Below are 18,256 nucleotides of genomic sequence, written 5' to 3'. Positions count from 1 at the left end.
CACACACACACACACACACACACACACACACACACACACACACACACACACACACACACACACACACACACACATACACACACACGCACACTCACACTGATAAAAGAACATTTAGTTTAATCAACCCATAGTGTTTCTGGGTAATGAAGTCTTTACACCTTTAAGAGGAGACACTACAGGTGAATATATTTAAAGTTTGAATATGGAGAATGATCAAGATCGTAGTCGCAACAACAAAAAAGAAGTCCAGCAGTGGGGTTGCCAGGTTGGTCAGACCCGGCCCAGTAGCTCCAGGAGACCGGAGTCTGTTTGAGCCTGTTTGAACCCGTCCCCTCCAGAAAACCACAGCATCAAAACAAGGATTAGAGGAGTTTGACTGACAGTTAGCGTTAGCCGTTAGCTTTAGCCGTTGCAGCTAAGTGCAGATGAAAGTGATGTTAGCATTAAGGAGCAGCGTAGCCATGTGGGCGTGCGTTTGAATGGCGTTCCTCTCCTTTCTCTCAGTCCATGGAGTGAATGCTCGGCCTATAGTGACTCTGGTTGTTGCCCGTCTCCGCTCACTCAGCTGCTGGGACAAAGAACGCCCCCTTCACTGAGGCTCCCAAGCAGCTGCACGATTGGCTAACTCCATTTCACCCAGTGCCAGCCTACAGTACCTGCACCCAACAACAGGCAACCCTGGTAACCAGCAACGCTATTGGCTGCTACCATGGAAACACAACGGGACAGAAGGTCATTGTCAAACATTGTCAAAACGTAAAAAAACCCTAAAAAAAACCCTGTGGGTGTATTATTTTATGTTATTTTTTAATAGCTTAACTAACAGATATCACCACAGTTGATCGCTGACATTAAGACCGTTATTTCCTGTGTTACAAGTTTCCTGGAAACTTTTAAATCTACTAAATCTGTTAATGAGGCGTTATCTAAGGGCGCACTCACACTGTCCTTCCGCACCGCGCCAAAACAGGTGTTTCGGCCAAAGCCTAGTGCGTTTGACCAGTGTGAGTGCAACCGTTCCGTGCATAACTGCGGCCAGCTGACCGTCCACGGCCCGTTTGAGAGAGGTGGGCTTTAGTAAAGCACGTTTGCACGTGTACGAGCACGAGCGTGCGCACGTGTACGAGCACGAGGCCTACGGCGGCTCTGAGGTCATTTCCTGTGCGCCTGTTGGGACATAGAAAAAAGAAGGAGGGACCATGCGCGGACATTTCAAACAATGGCGGTGAAAGGTTCACGTTGGTGTGATGCGGAGGTGGAGTGTTTACTGCAGATTTGGTCGATGAAAAGATTCAAAAACAGTCGACAAGACGCACAAAAACTCAGAGGTCTACGGAAAGATCTGGAAACAAAGCCACGCATCGCCATGACGTCATCAATGCGTGTGACGTGTTACGGCGTGATGACGTATAGGCAGCAAGAAGCATTCTCCGAGGCCCAGGTAGTGTGAGTACAAACGGGCCTGGAGGGGGGGACAAGGACCCTAAAGCACGGGGCATGGGACGGACGCACAGTGGGAGGGCGCCCTTATGTTAACTTTTGGTGAATTTAGTAGAAATCTACAGACTCAAACAGACAAAGGGAAGTTAAATAAACCTTTTCTCTCCACCCGTCTGAAAGAAGACGTGTTGAGAAAGGAAAAATGATGTGTCTCGTCTGAAGATATCATTTAAAATGTTGCACATGGAGAAATCGTATTGTCGAAGCAACAGATCAGTACAAAGATTCATCTGCACAGGAACAAAAATACACTCATCACACAGAAGAATCACCTTTGTCACATTCAGCGGCTGATGAAGCTTTTCAGCTCCTCTCTTTGGCGCCTGACCTTCACTGTCACGCTTCTAAAAACGTCCTCTTTTTGGGAGGAAATGCCCCGTACGGCACGGCACGCGCTCGCTAACGTGGCTAATTAACACTGTTGTAGCTAGAATGAAAAAAAACAACAAGGCTTGTTAAGAGACGAGGTTAACGGCACCTTGCACGCTCTGGCAGAGGAGTAATTAACGGTGGAGGCCGGCCGCTGCAGACGACGGGAGCACGACAGGCGCCTCGCTCAGCTCTGGTTCGTTCAGTCGCTGGACAGGAAACACGTCAGGAGTCGTTTTTTCTGCTTTTAGATCTCGTGTCATAATCAGAGGAGAATTTTTTGGAGATTTTAAAAACAGTTTCTGCTGAAGTTTGACGGGTTTTTATTCTAATCGGGCAGATTTTATATCCAAACATCATCGGCAGCATCGCACACTGCAGCCTCTGAAAGGATCATACGGTTATAACGTCATGGGAACAATTAACAATAAGTGACTGTGGACACGTACCTCAGACAACCATACTATGAAACGGCCTTTTAAAGTGTAGTCCCGGCACAAAATCCTCCTATGGTCTTTTTCGGCAGTTACACACATCAAATAAGCCATTTAGACAGTTTTTATTTGATAAATCTGGACATCAGAGTTTACTCTGCCAGCTCCCTAATACAAGAACTGTTCAATATCTGGAGTCTAAAAGATCTTCTGTGCGTCCCTCACTCTCAGTTTTCTGCCTGATCATAGTGACACCCTGAGAACTCACACTCTTCATCCGTACCGTGCCCGAACAGGTTTTACGGCTAAAGTCTGGTTCCTTTGACCAGTGTGAGTGCAACCGTACCACGTCTAGGAGCGGCACGCTTGCCGTCCACGGCCCGTCTGAGAGAGGTTGGCTTTTGTAAAGCACGTTTGCACGTGTACGAGCACGATTCTGACGTCATCAATGCGTGTGACGTGTTACGGCGTGATGACGTATAGGCAGCAAGAAGCATTCTCCGAGGCCCAGGTAGTGTGAGTACAAACGGGCCTGGAGGGGGGGACAAGGACCCTAAAGCACGGGGCACGGTGCGGAGGAACAGTGGGAGGGCGCCCTAACTCAGCACAAAAGCACCTAATGCCACATATGAAACATGATGTAGAATAAAGTATCGCATAAAGCCTATCACCACCTTCTCCCCGTGTCTGCGTGGGTTTTCTCCGGGTTCTCCGGTTTCCTCCCACAGTCCAAAGACGTGCAGGTGTTCGGTTCATTGATGACTCTAAACATTCTGCATTAATTCACCATGAGTCATGTTCTATAATTCAACATTAGGAGTTGTTCCCTTACTGTTAAGTGTTCATGAAGGCATCGTTTAATGGCGGGTGTTGATTTAGCGCCCTGTTCCTAATAAAGTGGCCTCTGAGTGTGTTAAACATTATTCACGACGACCAAACCAACTTAATACTCAACCCGGATTTCATCAGGCTCACGTGATTCTTTCAGAATGATTTTCCGTCTATTTTGTGGATTTTTGAGTTTTCTAAGGTGCTTTTCTACGTCTCAAGGTCCCGAACGGTGCGGGGAAACAAAAGGCTCAAAACGATGTTTGAAACTCTGCGATTAAAGTGTTAAAGTGCGACAAACATCAACAGATTGTGTCCGCTTGTTGTCATGTTTGCTCTCCTGACCAACTGCGTCTCTCTGCTTCATTTTTCATCCGACTGCCGGAGGAAAAAAAAAAAAAGAAACCGTCTTATTGTTTCCTCCATCCGTCGGCTCCAAGGCTTTGTCTCGGCGCCAGCAGAGATTTGGCGAGACGCGAGGCGTTATTTAACGTGGCTGATGCCAAAGTAGCTCGAATGCTGTAACAGACAGGCAAACAGAGAGACAGACAGCCCAAGGGCACCGCGGGGAACAAGAGAACTCAGCGTTTCATTATGTGAAGAACCGACGAAACTCTCTTTTTTTACGGGGGCTCATATCTTTTCTAATTACCGTCCTCTGTTATTGCCGTAATTATTCCAAGTGCCACAACATTAGTCAACTTGAATTGGAGCGTAATGAGGCGACGGGCGCGTCTGACAAACAGCACAAATGAAATCATAGTTTTGACTGTTTGCACAAATGAGGTCCTCCCTCCTTTCATAAGGGTGTCTAAAGGGAGAGGACACGGTTCAATCCTAATCAGACGCTCGTGTGACAAATGTTTAAAAAGGGATAATGAAGTTTATTGTCACGCTGCGTTCCCTGAACCTCGCCGCGGTAAAATGTGAACAATCCTTGACTTCTCTAATTGTTCGCAGCGTTTTAGAAACTGAAACACAGCTCGGAATAATCAGCAGATCCTCCGCGGTGCCCGGCGCTCGGCTGATCTCGGCTGACTCGATGCATCTCGTCCGCTCTTTGAGGATCGTCTTCAACAAGTGTGTCATCTCTCAGTCGTTCTGTAGATTATTTAAATGCTCACTTGATTGTCAGCGTGCGAAGGCGAGCGGTTTGCGAGGGAGGCTGGGTTTTTTCTTTACTCTCTGGAGGGCAAAAAGGCTAGTGTTAATCATGACGGAGCAGAGCGAGAGGAATTAAAACTAATGAAGTCCTGAGAGACCGAGCCCGCTCGCTTCTCACACAACACTCCGTCTTTGTCTCTGCTCGCTGTGGACTGTTACGGTCTCTGGGGATTCATCTGTCGCCTCCACAGAAGGGTCACAGTATCAACACCTGTACAGGCACAGTCGATCATTCGAGTGGCTCTGACGGCCGTATCTCTGTAATGTTCACGTTCGCTCTTTCAACTTATAATGTTTTATCACAAGAGTTTGAACCATGCAGTCTGGGCATGGATGGATTACTGAAGTGGTCTAGCGGGCACAGGCCCAGGATCACAAAATGATCACAAAGAGATGCTAAATGAAGAACGAAGTATACACAAAACGTCCAAAACAGACCACAAAGACACAAAAAAAGGACTATAGGCATGCAAAATACCACAAAGAGATGCAAAATGACTAAAAATAGATGCAAAACCACCACAAAAAGATGCAAAATGACTAAAAATAGATGCAAAACCACCACGAAAGGTGCAAAATGACTAAAAATAGATGCAAAACCACCACAAAAAGATGCAAAATGACTAAAAATAGATGCAAAACCACCACGAAAGGATGCAAAATGACTAAAAATAAATGCAAAACCAACACGAAGAGATGCTGAATGACTAAAAATAGATGCAAAACCACCACAAAAAGATGCAAAATGACTAAAAATAGATACAAAACCATCACAAAAAGATGCAAAATGACTAAAAATAGATGCAAAACCACCACAAAAAGATGCAAAATGACTAAAAATAGATGCAAAACCACCACAAAAAGATGCAAAATGACTAAAAATAGATGCAAAACAATCACAGAGATGCAAAACAATTACAAATACATAAAAAATCAAATAAAAATGCACGGGAAATGACCAATAGACCATCAACATCATGTAATAACAAAATCAATGTTATCCACATCGATGAAGTACTAAACGGGCCCAAAGTGGTGACAGTCTCGTTTGAAGCGCTCCGCTCACCTGCTCTTCTCTCATTCACAGCTCACCTGTGCAACGGGGCGTTCCACAAACACCTGCAGGACCTGTTCGTGCCCCTGGTGGTGCGCTACATCGACCTGATGGAGTCGTCCATCGCCCAGTCCATCCACCGCGGCTTCGAGCAAGAGACCTGGCAGTCCGTCAAGTAAGACTCCGCCCACCTGTTCCTCAGTCACCGGCGTTAGCTTTAGACATCCTGTGCACTTAATTCTTTGGGTTTTTAATATATAAAAGTTTAGGAAATATATAGGTAGTTACCGTATTTTCCGCACTATAAGGCGCATAGAATAGACGCTACAGTCGAGGCTGGGGTTAGGAGTTCGAGTTTGTCCTCCAGCTGCAGCCGTCTCGCTCTGTTCAGTCTTCTTTACTTGGTGCAGGTCGTCTTGTTGCTTCCTCCACTTCTGCACCATTGATTGGTTCATGTTCAACTCTCTGGCTGCTGCTCTATTCCCGTGTTCTACTGCGTGACTAATGGCCTTGAGTGTAAACTCTGCGTCGTAAGCGTGTCTCTTAACAGGAGCCATTTTGGGCTCTTTACACAAACACACACATGGAAATGAAACGGCACGCTTCACACAGTCGTATATCTCAACATGCACCGCGCGTTACTTCTTCTACGGGGGAAAATAGAGTCGGCGGCTGCTCACCGTAGTTGGAGACCTGTTGTGGCTCAATATTGGTCCATATATAAGGAGCACCGGATCATAAGGCGCACTGTCGGCTTTTGCCCTCATAGTGTGGAGAATACGGTAGATTGGATGCGGATTGATTTATGCTCCAGAACTATCGTTATTGTATCGACCTTTAGAAATCCAATCGGTCGACCTGTGGTGTCTGTGTAAAGCAGGCGTCAGACGTGGAAAACAACAGGCACTCTGGTTAAAACACTTGTTTTTCCTGACATTCTCTCCTCGCCCTCGCTGTGAACTCCAGTCAGTCTCAGTCGCCCGTCATTGTCAGCGTTTACCTTCTGTTTACTCTCAGATTTGTTGAAGTGCGATGCGCCGGATGCTGGCTGCTGGCTGCTGGCTGCTGGCTGCTGCCGGCGTGCGTGAATGTAACCGAAACAATAAAAAAAAGACGACGAGGGCGCGGAACAAACCGAACGCCGCGTAGGACACAGGCAGAGGGACAAAAGGGAGGCAGGGCTGAATGTGCGAGTGAAGGCAGCAAGGACACACTGCAGACGGGAACAATGCGCTGAGAGCTGCACTCCTCAACAAATCACCCAAAGAAAATGGAATAGAATAGAAATGAACAGTGACTTTCTGTCTTTTAATGGTGTTTGCTATTGATCAATCACTGCAGGCGTTAGTGGCTCCTATTATATGTGACTGTTTCTCCTGTGTGTGTGTGTGTGTGTGTGTGTGTGTGTGTGTGTGCGCGGACAAACGCCCACTGTTACTGTCTCTGTTTCTCTCTCTAATTCTTTTAACATCTTCCTTCTCCGCCGTCCATCGACCTCGCCGCCGACTCCGACCCCGGCAGGTCGTTAACTAACAATCTAGCGAGCGTCCCTCTCCCCAAAGTCCCCGGCCTCCCTCTAACGCTGCCGCAGATGCCCAGCTTCTCCGCACCCGCCTGGATGGGACCGCTGTGTGAGAATACGTATGTATGATGAGGGGAGGGGGGTCGAGCGGACTAGAGGTCTTCACACGGGCTGAGAGTTTTTTGTGTAACCGAGACCCAAAGATGACAGGAGCCGTGTTCGCTGAAGGTTCTGCCTCCGTCTAGTCCGACGGCGGCGTGGAGCTTGTGGTCTGTTACCTTTCACAGCTCTGAACCCGCTGGGAGAACCTCGCTCTCACTGATTGTTTTCATATAAAGGGAAACACGAAGCAGGTTCAACAGCACCAAACAACCTGCAGTAATGCCACGGAGGCTGTTATATAGAGCTGCTGGGTGGATGGAACATAAAGCGACAGCCTCTCTTTATTAGACGCTCTCGTCTCTTTCACCGCGTTCGTAATGTGTCAATGTGAAAAAACCTCTTTGGCTCCATGTGACCGACGATTCCACTGTTCGGTCACGGTGTCAAATTGGCTTCAAAGTCCAGCGCACTTCCTGGGGTCTGCATCTAAGGGCGCACTCACACTGTGCCTCCGTACCGTGCCCAAACAGGTTTCACGGGTAAAGTCTAGTTTGTTTGACCAGTGTGAGTGCAACCGTACCGCGCCTAAGAGCGGTACGGTTGCGCATGCTCGTGATTTTTTGCCTTAAACATAACTTTTTTGTGGTTTACCCGTCGGACCAACTTGTTGCACGGACGTGTCTCGGTAACTCGTCGTTAAGCGAGTCTTGCTTGAGTTTTCTGTCCTCGCTCAGCTTTTATCGGACTCAGCTGCACTATGAGCCGAATGCCAAACATCGCATGTTAGCGCACTTGCTGTTCTCATGTTAAAAATGCTAACAGTCCACACACTTCAATGGTAGCGTGCGTTTTGCCATATTCAGCTTATCTGTGCTCACATTAGCATACCATGTTGTGTAATGCCAATGCAATAAAAAATATAAATACCCACATGGCAACATGCTAACGCCGACATTAAAATCCAGCGTAACTGTGTGTCTAACTGTTTGCATAGTGACGTTTACATTTAAGCTTTGGTGGAGCTTCAGTTGGACCTTTTTATATTACTGTATTATGCCCAATTACTGGTATGCTAACAATAGTGCTCATGCTATTGCTAACGTTTACAGGATGCTGACAGGAATTGTTTTTGTAATCAAACTGAAATGCTACCAAAGTAACTGGGATTCATTTTTATTGGCATGATCAGTATCTGGATGGAAGGCTAGCACGACTAAAAAGGCTGCAGGTCACCCCGAGTTAGCCAGGGCTGCAAGGAAACATGATGATGATGCATTCACGTTGGTCATTTGCGGTGTTTTGCACAGTTCAGATCGAGTCTTTGTGTTCTCAGGATCAGGTGTGGGTGAAGACCTCTGGCCAGGACTGTCCTCTGTGTGTGTGTCGAACGCTCAGCAGTCACGTCGCAGCTTTGATTGTTCGTCCTTCTGCATGTTTGTCAAAGATTCACTAAAATTATTAAAGGTTGAATATGGAGAATGAGCTCATAGTCCCAACAACAAAACATAAGTCCAGCAGTGGGGTTGCCAGGTTGGTCAGACCCGGCCCAGTAGCTCCAGGAGACCGGAGTCTGTTTGAGCCTGTTTGAACCCGTCCCCTCCAGAAAACCACAGCATCAAAACAAGGATTAGAGGAGTTTGACTGACAGTTAGCGTTAGCCGTTAGCGTTAGCCGTTCCAGCTAAGTGCAGATGAAAGTGATGTTAGCATCAAGGAGCAGCGTAGCCATGTGGGCGTGCGTTTGAATGGCGTTCCTCTCCTTTCTCTCAGTCCATGGAGTGAATGCTCGGCCTATAGTGACTCTGGTTGTTGCCCGTCTCCGCTCACTCAGCTGCTGGGACAAAGAACGCCCCCTTCACTGAGGCTCCCAAGCAGCTGCAGGATTGGCTAACTCCATTTCACCCAGTGCCAGCCTACAGTAGCTGCACCCAACAACAGGCAACCCTGGCAACAAGCAACGCCCAGCGCTATTGGCTGCTACCATGGAAACATGATGTGAATTCAGACTAAATAGGGTTTTTTTAATGGAAAAGCAATACTTATATAATAAAGCTTCTACATATTCAACCTTTAAGTCAAGAAACTTCTCCTTTATTCCTTTTTCCCTGCTCTCTTTGTCGTGTTTAACTTTACCGAGTACTGTCGTGAAAAACCACAAAGAAAGTGTGTCATGCTGTTCAGTCCCGGGCTCTGAGAGCGAGCTGAAGAGCATGCAGCATGATCCTCGTGTGTGTGAGCCAGGCTCGGCATCGGAGAGGGAGATTTGTGGTTTTTCAAATTGTTTCTGTGACACTGTGACTCGTTTTTGTCAGCGGGGTGCCGCCTGCATGCGATCGTCCCTCAGAGGCTCATTGGTTACGATGTTGTGATGCGCCGTGTGCGACGAGTCCTTGTGCTGAGCAGTGTGCATGTGCACGATGTGAAGAGTATCAGCGTAATAATAACATAACCTGCCAATTTTCTATTTCAGCTTGCAAGGAATAAATCTCCCTGACGTCTTGTAAGTTCCCCGCCAAAACAAAAGCTCTGCAGCAAAAACAGGGCAAAGGAAATAACCAAAATCACAGCGACTGTGCTTCAGTTTTCACTGTTTTAGTTCAAGTTTTAAGGCACCGTATTTTCCGCACGATAAGGCGCACCTTCAGTGAACGTCTTATTTTGAAACTTTTTTCATATATAAGGAGCACCGCATTATAAGGCGCATAGAACAGACGCTACAGTGGAGGCTGGGGTTACGTTCTGCATCCATTAGATGGAGCTGCGCTAAAGGGAACGTCAACAACACAGTCAGGGGAGGTCGTCTTGTTGCTTCCTCCACTTCGGCACCATTGATTGGTTCATGTTCAACTCTCTGGCTGCTGCTCTATTCCCGTGTTCTACTGCGTGACTAATGGCCTTGAGTGTAAACTCTGCGTCGTAAGCGTGTCTCTTAACAGGAGCCATTTTGGGCTCTTTACACAAACACACACATGGAAATGAAACGGCACGCTTCACGCAGTCGTATATCTCAACATGCACCGCGCGTTACTTCTTCTACGGGGGAAAATAGAGTCGGCGGCTGCTCACCGTAGTTGGAGACCTGTTGTGGCTCAGTATTGGTCCATATATAAGGAGCACCGGGTTATAAGGCGCACTGTCGGCTTTTGAGACATGTGAAGGTTTTTAGGTGCGGAAAATACGGTAATTTTGATTTTAAAGGTTTTCTTTGCTGACCAGGAACAAAAGCAAGTTCAGCTTTAGGTAGATTGTTTGTTTTTATTTGTTTGGCTAACAACAGATCCCAAATGCAATCACTGAATTCAGTTTTTACATTGAATCCACCGTCAGTGTCGCATCCAGTCGGTCCAATAACATTTTGGGAAGTCCCCTATTTGAGTTAGAGTAACCGTAGTTGCATTAGTACGACCGGAAGTCTCCTGTGATTGGTTTTGGCGTTTGGGGAAATCGAACCCCATCCCTCATTGAAGTCCTGTTCGTGTCAGACTGAAGACAAGTCGACCGTCGTGTCTGATATCAGGCAAAAACCAGTCACCAGTGTAACAACTAGCCTCCGCTGTGACGTCACTGAGAGAGTTCACCTGCTCGCCCCCGGTTTAAGAAACCAGTCAGTCTGTTTCACCGCCAGTGAGTCTGCAGCAGAACATGTCGGGGGCCACCAACGCTCGACCGGGAGGGCTGCTCGCGTTCCTTCTCCGACTCCCCCAGACTTTCCCCGCACAGACACAGACCACGCTGTTCCTCTACCTCACTTCACTTGGCCCTCCTCGCTCCAACTAACGAAAGAGAGAGAGAGAGAGAGAAAAGCTGGCACTTCATTAGCGAGCACAGACGGGCGAGTGGGATCGTCCCGTTCCCCCGGGGAGCGCGCTCCGAGAAGAGCACCACTAATTAGACATGAGGGGGATAGCCGCAGAGCGTTTAATTGCACTGCGGACTCAGCCCAAAGCGTTTATTCCTGTGCGCCACTTGTGAAGGTAACAGTCTTTTAAAGGCGAAGTGAGAAAAGTGAGGGAGTGAGCGCTGCTTGTTTTAACCCCCACCCCCTCCCCTTCCATCCTCCTGTGGCTGTCGCTCGAGTCGGGCGCTGTACACTTGGATGTCAGTGGTGGCGAGCGTCGCCATGTGTTGCTGTGTAACCTGTGCACAGGGGAGAAGGCGGGGAGACGTCCATCTGTCTCAGTTTGAGCCCGGTGCCGCGGTTACTCGCACAGATTTGCACCCAAACCTGTTGAAGGACCTGAAGACACGCGTCTGTTTGTGCACATTAAACGCAAATGCAGGCGTGTTCGTCCCTTTCAGTGCTAGTTCTTTGATTTATTTGCTTCCTTCCGCGGTTACTTAAATGTTTTTGTCGAGGAAAAACATCTTTACATGTATTATATTCATTTATTTTCCGTATTAAACCTCCTGATTTTCTTTCTTTCTGCACGTAGACCAGTTTAACTGCCTGTTAGCTCTTTGTAAACCTTTTTTTTAAGATAAAAAATTAAGTATTATGTGAAATCATCATCACTAAAACAACAGAGTTACTGGTTCTGAGTCGACTCGATCGACTGAAATGTGAAATTCAACCCGACAGGACATTTGACGCAGGAATCGCATGAGTTTAGGTTTTTATTTAAAACATTAGAAGAGGAAAAAGACATAAAACAGAACGATTTAAAAGGGAACATTTAGGGGTTTTGTGAATAAATAATAAACAACAAAGTATTTCACCACTTTAACGTAATAATAGACTACGAGAAAGGAAGATGTCGCAGACTAAAATGATAAATGTGACTAAAACGAATAAACTTTTTCATCTTAAGACTAAATCGAGATAGCTGCCAAATTTAAAATGCATATCCAACACTTTAGAGCCCGTGTGCATCACTCTGCACCTGCAAAGAAAGAAGTAATAGACGTAGTAGTAGACGGATGGTTTGGAAGACGATCAGCGGGAAGTGCAAGAGCGACCGCCTCGTAGGAAAAACACCACAGCTCCGTGTAAGTGAGTCACTAACCGGCTGCCCTCCTCCCTGCAGTAACGGCTCGGCCACCTCGGAGGATCTCTTCTGGAAGCTGGACGCTCTGCAGATGTTCGTGCTGGACCTCCACTGGCCGGAGCCCGAGTTCGCCAAACACCTGGAGCAGAGACTCAAACTGATGGCCAGCGACATGATGGAGGCGTGTGTCAAGAGGTCAGACTGAGAGGTCGCACTCACACTGTCCATCTGTACCGGGCCAAAACAGGTTCCACGGGTAAAGTCTGGTTCCTTTGACCAGTGTGAGTGCAACCGTACCGCGCCTAGGAGCAGTACGCTTGTCGTCCACGGCCCGTTTGGGAGAGGTGGGCTTTAGTAAAGCACGTTTGCACATGTACGAGCACAAGCGAGCGCACTTGTACGAGCACGAGGCCTACGGCGGTTCTGAGGTCATTTCCTGTGCGCCTGTTGGGACGTAGAGAAAAGAAGGAGGGACCATGCGCGGACATTTCAAACAATGGCGGTGAAAGGTTCACGTTGGTGTGATGCGGAGGTGGAGTGTTTACTGCAGATTTGGTCGATGAAAAGATTCAAAAACAGTCGACATGACGCACAAAAACTCAGAGGTCTACGGAAAGATCTGGAAACAAAGCCACGCATCGCCATGACGTCATCAATGCGTGTGACGTGTTACGGCGTGATGACGTATAGGCAGCAAGAAGCATTCTCCGAGGCCCAGGTAGTGTGAGTACAAACGGGCCTGGAGGGGGGGACAAGGACCCTAAAGCACGGGGCACGGGACGGAGACACAGTGGGAGGGCGCCCTTAATGTATGGGGCCTAAACTGATTTTGATTTACAAACGGAGGTCAAATGGAGAGGTCGCCATGTCTGTAACCACACATCCACCAGCGTGAATCCCTTTCCTTAACACTACGGAGGCAGTTAATACACAAAACCGAGCCTCCAGTGATCTGAGCAAACTCCCTTTTGACCTGAAACTAACTCCGGTCTTTGAGTTATTGGAATAATTCTCAATACTCAAATATTTCTGTGGACTTTTTTTGCAATTCAACAAAATTTTTCACAAAAATGTTTCACAGTTTTTTGGGAAAATACATCTTTTTTTTTTGTTTTTGAGCAACAGAAATCATTTAAAAAAAGCCAAAAACAAACTTGTGTTTTACCCTTCACAGAACTAAATCCGCATTTGACGCCAAAATGCAGAAAGCGAGTAAGTCGACGGACTTCCGGGTGGCGCTGTCGGTCTGCACCATGTTCAACGTGCTGATGGACGCCAAGAAGCAGTGCTCCAAACTCTGCGTGCTGGACTCCTGTCAGGAGGTGAGCGGCCGCCGTCATGCTCTAACGCTGGGCTCCTTTTTTTTGGATGGTGTGTTTAACAGTTTGCATCTGTAATACCAGACTAAATAACAACAATAAGACCCATGGATGGTGTATTTAACAGTTTGCATCTGTAATACCAGACTAAATAACAACAATAAGACCCATGGATGGTGTATTTAACAGTTTGCATCTGTAATACCAGACTAAATAACAATAATAAGGCCCATGGATGGTGTATTTCACAGTTTGCATCTGTAAAACCAGACTAAATAACAACAATAAGACCCATGGATGGTGTATTTAACAGTTTGCATCTGTAATACCAGACTAAATAACACTAATAAGACCCATGGATGGTGTGTTTAACAGTTTGCATCTGTAATACCAGACTAAATAACAACAATAAGACCCATGGATGGTGTATTTAACAGTTTGCATCTGTAATACCAGACTAAATAACAACAATAAGACCCATGGATGGTGTATTTAACAGTTTGCATCTGTAATACCAGACTAAATAACAACAATAAGACCCATGGATGGTGTATTTAACAGTTTGCATCTGTAATACCAGACTAAATAACACTAATAAGACCCATGGATGGTGTATTTAACAGTTTGCATCTGTAATACCAGACTAAATAACAACAATAAGACCCATGGATGGTGTATTTAACAGTTTGCATCTGTAATACCAGACTAAATAACACTAATAAGACCCATGGATGGTGTGTTTAACAGTTTGCATCTGTAATACCAGACTAAATAACAACAATAAGACCCATGGATGGTGTATTTAACAGTTACATCTGTAATACCAGACTAAATAACAACAATAAGACCCATGGATGGTGTATTTAACAGTTTGCATCTGTAATACCAGACTAAATAACAACAATAAGACCCATGGATGGTGTATTTCACAGTTTGCATCTCCCTGCTCACCATCAGAGAGAGACTGAAAGTGTGTCGGCTTCTAAAAACCCTCAGTCGTCTTTTTACTTTCAGCCTCGCGCCGAAAAGGTCGAGTCAAACTGTCAGATCAGCCACTAAAACGTGACTGTTTCCCCTCCAAACACCCGGCAGACGGGCAGTTCAGGTGTATTTGTGTTCACTTGAAGCGGCCAAACGCTCGACATGAGCTGTTAAATGGATGACCGTGAAGCCTGTGTGAGGCGGCAGCCTTGGCGGCGCTGAGAGCGAAACCCTTGGCCGCAGACAGTCTTGACAGAGAGCTAAGCTCGCTGCTCTCTTGACCTTCAGCTTCCTTTCTTTTCCAGCTTCCAACGAGCCTCCGCCGCTCAAAAACCACCGTCTGTCCATTTATCCCCGCTGACACTGAACACCTGCCTGCAGAAGGACACTCTGTGTACCTGCTTCATGCACACAAACAGCATCCAGGCTGCCTCTGCTCCGATATCGTCTGGTTCCACACAATGGGCTTTAAAAGTGAAAAGCATCTCTTGTGCTGTGAAATAGAAAGATACGGAAATAAACTGTGCGTTAGGAAGAGTGCAGCTCAGGTGGTTCCACCATCACAGACACGCAAACATTTATGTGCTGCTCGTTATTAAGCGGTGAAATGTAAACTGTGAATGATACACAGCCCTCACTCTCTGTCGCCGTTGTTACAGATGTGGCGTTCGCCGATTTCTTCGCCCATGTGTGTGTGTGTGTGTGTGTGCGTGCGTGCGCCTCCCACTGTCAGCCGGGAGACGTGGTCGAGTGGCGAGCGTTCGTGATAAATTAACTAAACTATGAGCTATTTATTCTCCCACAGCAAACGCCGACCTTCTGCATTTACGTTTCTCTTTGTCTCGCAGAGCCAAGACTTAAGCGTAAACGAATAGTTCAGGTTATTTAAAGAGCGATTTCATGAGGTAGTTATCCAAAGTCAGTGCGTTACCTTCACTTAATGATGGTCGGCACGCCTCCAAGACATAAACTAAGCAATGTGCTGCGTAAAGGTATTTTAGACACCTAAAAAAGGCCCATTTAACATAATCCATATCCGTTTAAGTGTCTAAGTCTAGTTTAAGTCTCCGCGTAAACACAACAATCGCCTGAAATACCGTTAAATGTCCTCGTTATCTCATCAAAACACACTTTAATTGCTGTAACCTTGAATAAAACTCACCGAAACCGCCTCGGTAGACTTCCCACTGTTACAACAATCACCAACTCTGGTTTAAATCAATCAATGTGAACATGCGCCTCAGGGCTCAGAGGTAGAGCGGTCGCCCCACGTACAGAGGCTAAAAGTCCTCGACGCAGCAGCAGCCCGGGTTTGACTCCGACCTGCATGTCCCCCCGCTCGCTCTCTCTCTCTCTCGCTCTCTCTCTTCGCCGTTCCCCGTTAATCTTCAGCTGCAAAAAAAAGGAGCAGCGTTAAACTGTTAAATTAGCAAAATCAAATACAAATTGCCCCAAAAATCCCTCAGAAAAAGTACAATACTCTGCGATGCACGCCGCTATAATCGCCCCGTGGCTCAGCCCTACCGGCTTCACACCAATCAGCTCTCCGTGCTAACCTCCGCGTGTGTTCAGCAAGTTCCGGGGGTCAAACTTCCACTTCTGCGCGTTTATTCTCTACATGTGTGTACGGTTTGTTTTCCCACCGGACCACGACCTCCTTCGTACGCTACCGTTGTTCTCCAGTGTCTCCGTTCAGGTTGTTTTTCCCCTCTCGCGCTCATTAAAGACGGTCACGCAACAGCGTCCGGAAGTCAAAGGTTAGAGCGCGGAGAACGCACGGAGATCAGGTGATAATGACTGCAGGAGTCAAAGGTTAGAGCGCGGAGAACGCACAAAGATCGGATGATAACGACTGATTGCCGGAGTCAAACGTTAACATGTGGAATTAAACCATCATAAACAGAGCGGCGAGCGTCGGCCCAAAGCGACCTTGTGCGTTCCCAAACACAACAAACCTCCGTTGGCACATTGTTGCAGTGAGCGTTTTTAATTCAGCTCGTGTGTGACTGAACTTCATTCAGCCCCAATAACTCATGTGAATAACCTTGGCGGTTAAATGTTCGCAGCGTTTGATTGAAGGCGCCGGCTTTTTTTGTCCGAATCCTTCAACGGGGAGTTTTTCAAAGGGAGAGAAAAGCTTTTTACAACTCAGCCTGCTTTTCTGCTCCTTCATGCTCAGGTTTGATTCCTCCGCCCGACAATGGGAGGCACATTAAGACCCGCAGAGCCTCACAAAAACCCCATCGTGTGTGTGCGGTTGTATATTGCAAACTCTCACAATGACTCTTTCTCGTTCAATGTCGATAAAGTGTGTCTGACGGCGGAGAACACGACTTTTACAGAGATGTTGGATTTGAGGTCAACGCGCTGATGGAAATGAGAGAAAAGTTGTTTCATGATTACTTCTGTGGACATTTCTTCACCTAAAGTTGTTTAACGTCACTGATTTTTTGCCCTTTCTTCCCTCTGTTGTCTCGTGTCCTCCATGTTCTCCGTGTCCGTGTGTCCTGCACGTCATTGTTTGAATCCCAGATTGACAAACAATGGGTAAGTCCCTCCATCGCCTCCGTCACAGTTCTGCACACAAGCTCCACCCAAAGAGATGTTTCCTTGTTTTAACTCTTACTCCATCATCAATCAGACTGAGGGCGCACTCCCACTGTGCCTCTGTACCGTGCCCAACCACGTTTTACGGCTAAAGTCTGGTTCCTTTGACCAGTGTGAGTGCAACCGTACCGCGTCTAGGAGGGACCCGCTTGCCGTCCACGGCCCGTTTGGGAGAGGTGGGCTTTAGTAAAGCACGTTTGCACGTGTACGAGCACGAGCGTGGGCACGTGTACGAGCACGAGGCCTACGGCGGTTCTGAGGTCATTTCCTGTGCGCCTGTTGGGACGTAGAAAAAAGAAGGAGGGACCATGCGCGGACATTTCAAACAATGGCGGTGAAAGGTTCACGTTGGTGTGATGCGGAGGTGGAGTGTTTACTGCAGATTTGGTCGATGAAAAGATTCAAAAACAGTCGACAAGACGCACAAAAACTCCGAGGTCTACGGAAAGATCTGGAAACAAAGCCACGCATCGCCATGACGTCATCAATGCGTGTGACGTGTTACGGCGTGATGACGTATAGGCAGCAAGAAGCATTCTCCGAGGCCCAGGTAGTGTGAGTACAAACAGGCCTGGAGGGGGGGACAAGGACCCTAAAGCACGGGGCACGGGACGGAGGCACAGTGGGAGGGAGCCCTTACTCCACATTTTCATGAGGAAAAATCCAAAATCCCCAAACCCTAAAGATGTTGAATGCACAGGAAGTTCTCCTAACGACGAACGCGTCCGTACGAGCGGTTCGTGCACGAGGCCCAGCCTTAAATCTCAGCCTGGATTCAAAGACGTACGCGAGACTTTGCCTTTAACGTGATGTTCAAACTCAACGGCACACACTTTGGGTTTTCCCATGAATGTGGTTGAGTTGATGCGGGGTCATGTCCACTCGCGGGAGGTGTGAGGTCTCCTGACCCCTGACCCCTGACCGGCAGCCTGAAGGGTCTGAACTTGATCCAGACCTTCGGTGTGGTCAGGCCTATAGTGCGTCGATCCTCAGCAAAGCATTTCGGCCTTCCTGCTGCCCCCTCTTTGCTTTTACCTCTGTTTTTTTAGGGGAAGTGGGTCCAGGTTTGTCGTGAACCGCGGACGCCGGGAGTTCAACTGGCAAGCGCTCAGACGGCCCGCGGAGAACCCGCACTTGACGGTTTAATCCGGACGAGGAGCATTCCTCTGCTGGATTAATGAACTCCGCGGTTAAATGGGGGTGATGAGCTGAAACTAATGGGAATGCTAATCGGCCTGTCTGTTTGCGGAGGTCCCTTAGCATAGAGGCGTGCGGGGGGCGGGCGGGGGGGGAGGGGGGTCAATGTGACCCGGTTGAGAATCTCAAACATCTCGCAGATCTGAAGCAGCAGCAGCAGCAGCAGCAGCAGCAGCAGCAGCAGCAGCAGCAGCA

The 18,256-nt window shown here is 47.5% G+C and overlaps 1 protein-coding gene across 5 annotated transcripts in view; it reads left to right on the top strand.

Moving 5' to 3' along the window:
- Nucleotides 1-18,256, top strand: part of cadps2 (Ca++-dependent secretion activator 2) — a 136,801-nt gene that overhangs the window by 92,608 nt on the left and 25,937 nt on the right. Inside the window, exons 17-22 of one of the 5 annotated variants that reach the window (XM_083917251.1) lie at nucleotides 5,383-5,524; nucleotides 6,871-6,990; nucleotides 9,443-9,472; nucleotides 11,997-12,152; nucleotides 13,132-13,279; nucleotides 16,790-16,804. In XM_083917251.1, the coding sequence (XP_083773377.1) occupies nucleotides 5,383-5,524; nucleotides 6,871-6,990; nucleotides 9,443-9,472; nucleotides 11,997-12,152; nucleotides 13,132-13,279; nucleotides 16,790-16,804 (611 nt within the window). The remainder of the gene's footprint in view (nucleotides 1-5,382; nucleotides 5,525-6,870; nucleotides 6,991-9,442; nucleotides 9,473-11,996; nucleotides 12,153-13,131; nucleotides 13,280-16,789; nucleotides 16,805-18,256) is intronic. The other 4 variants (XM_083917252.1, XM_083917253.1, XM_083917254.1 and 1 more) reach the window with 4 other exon arrangements.

The sequence above is a fragment of the Echiichthys vipera genome, assembly GCF_963691815.1.
Source record: "Echiichthys vipera genome assembly, chromosome: 7".
In the NCBI taxonomy this organism is placed as follows: Eukaryota; Metazoa; Chordata; class Actinopteri; order Perciformes; family Trachinidae; genus Echiichthys; species Echiichthys vipera.
The sequence above is the reverse complement of the archived record's forward strand: the minus strand, read 5'-3'. Positions and strand labels throughout refer to the sequence as shown.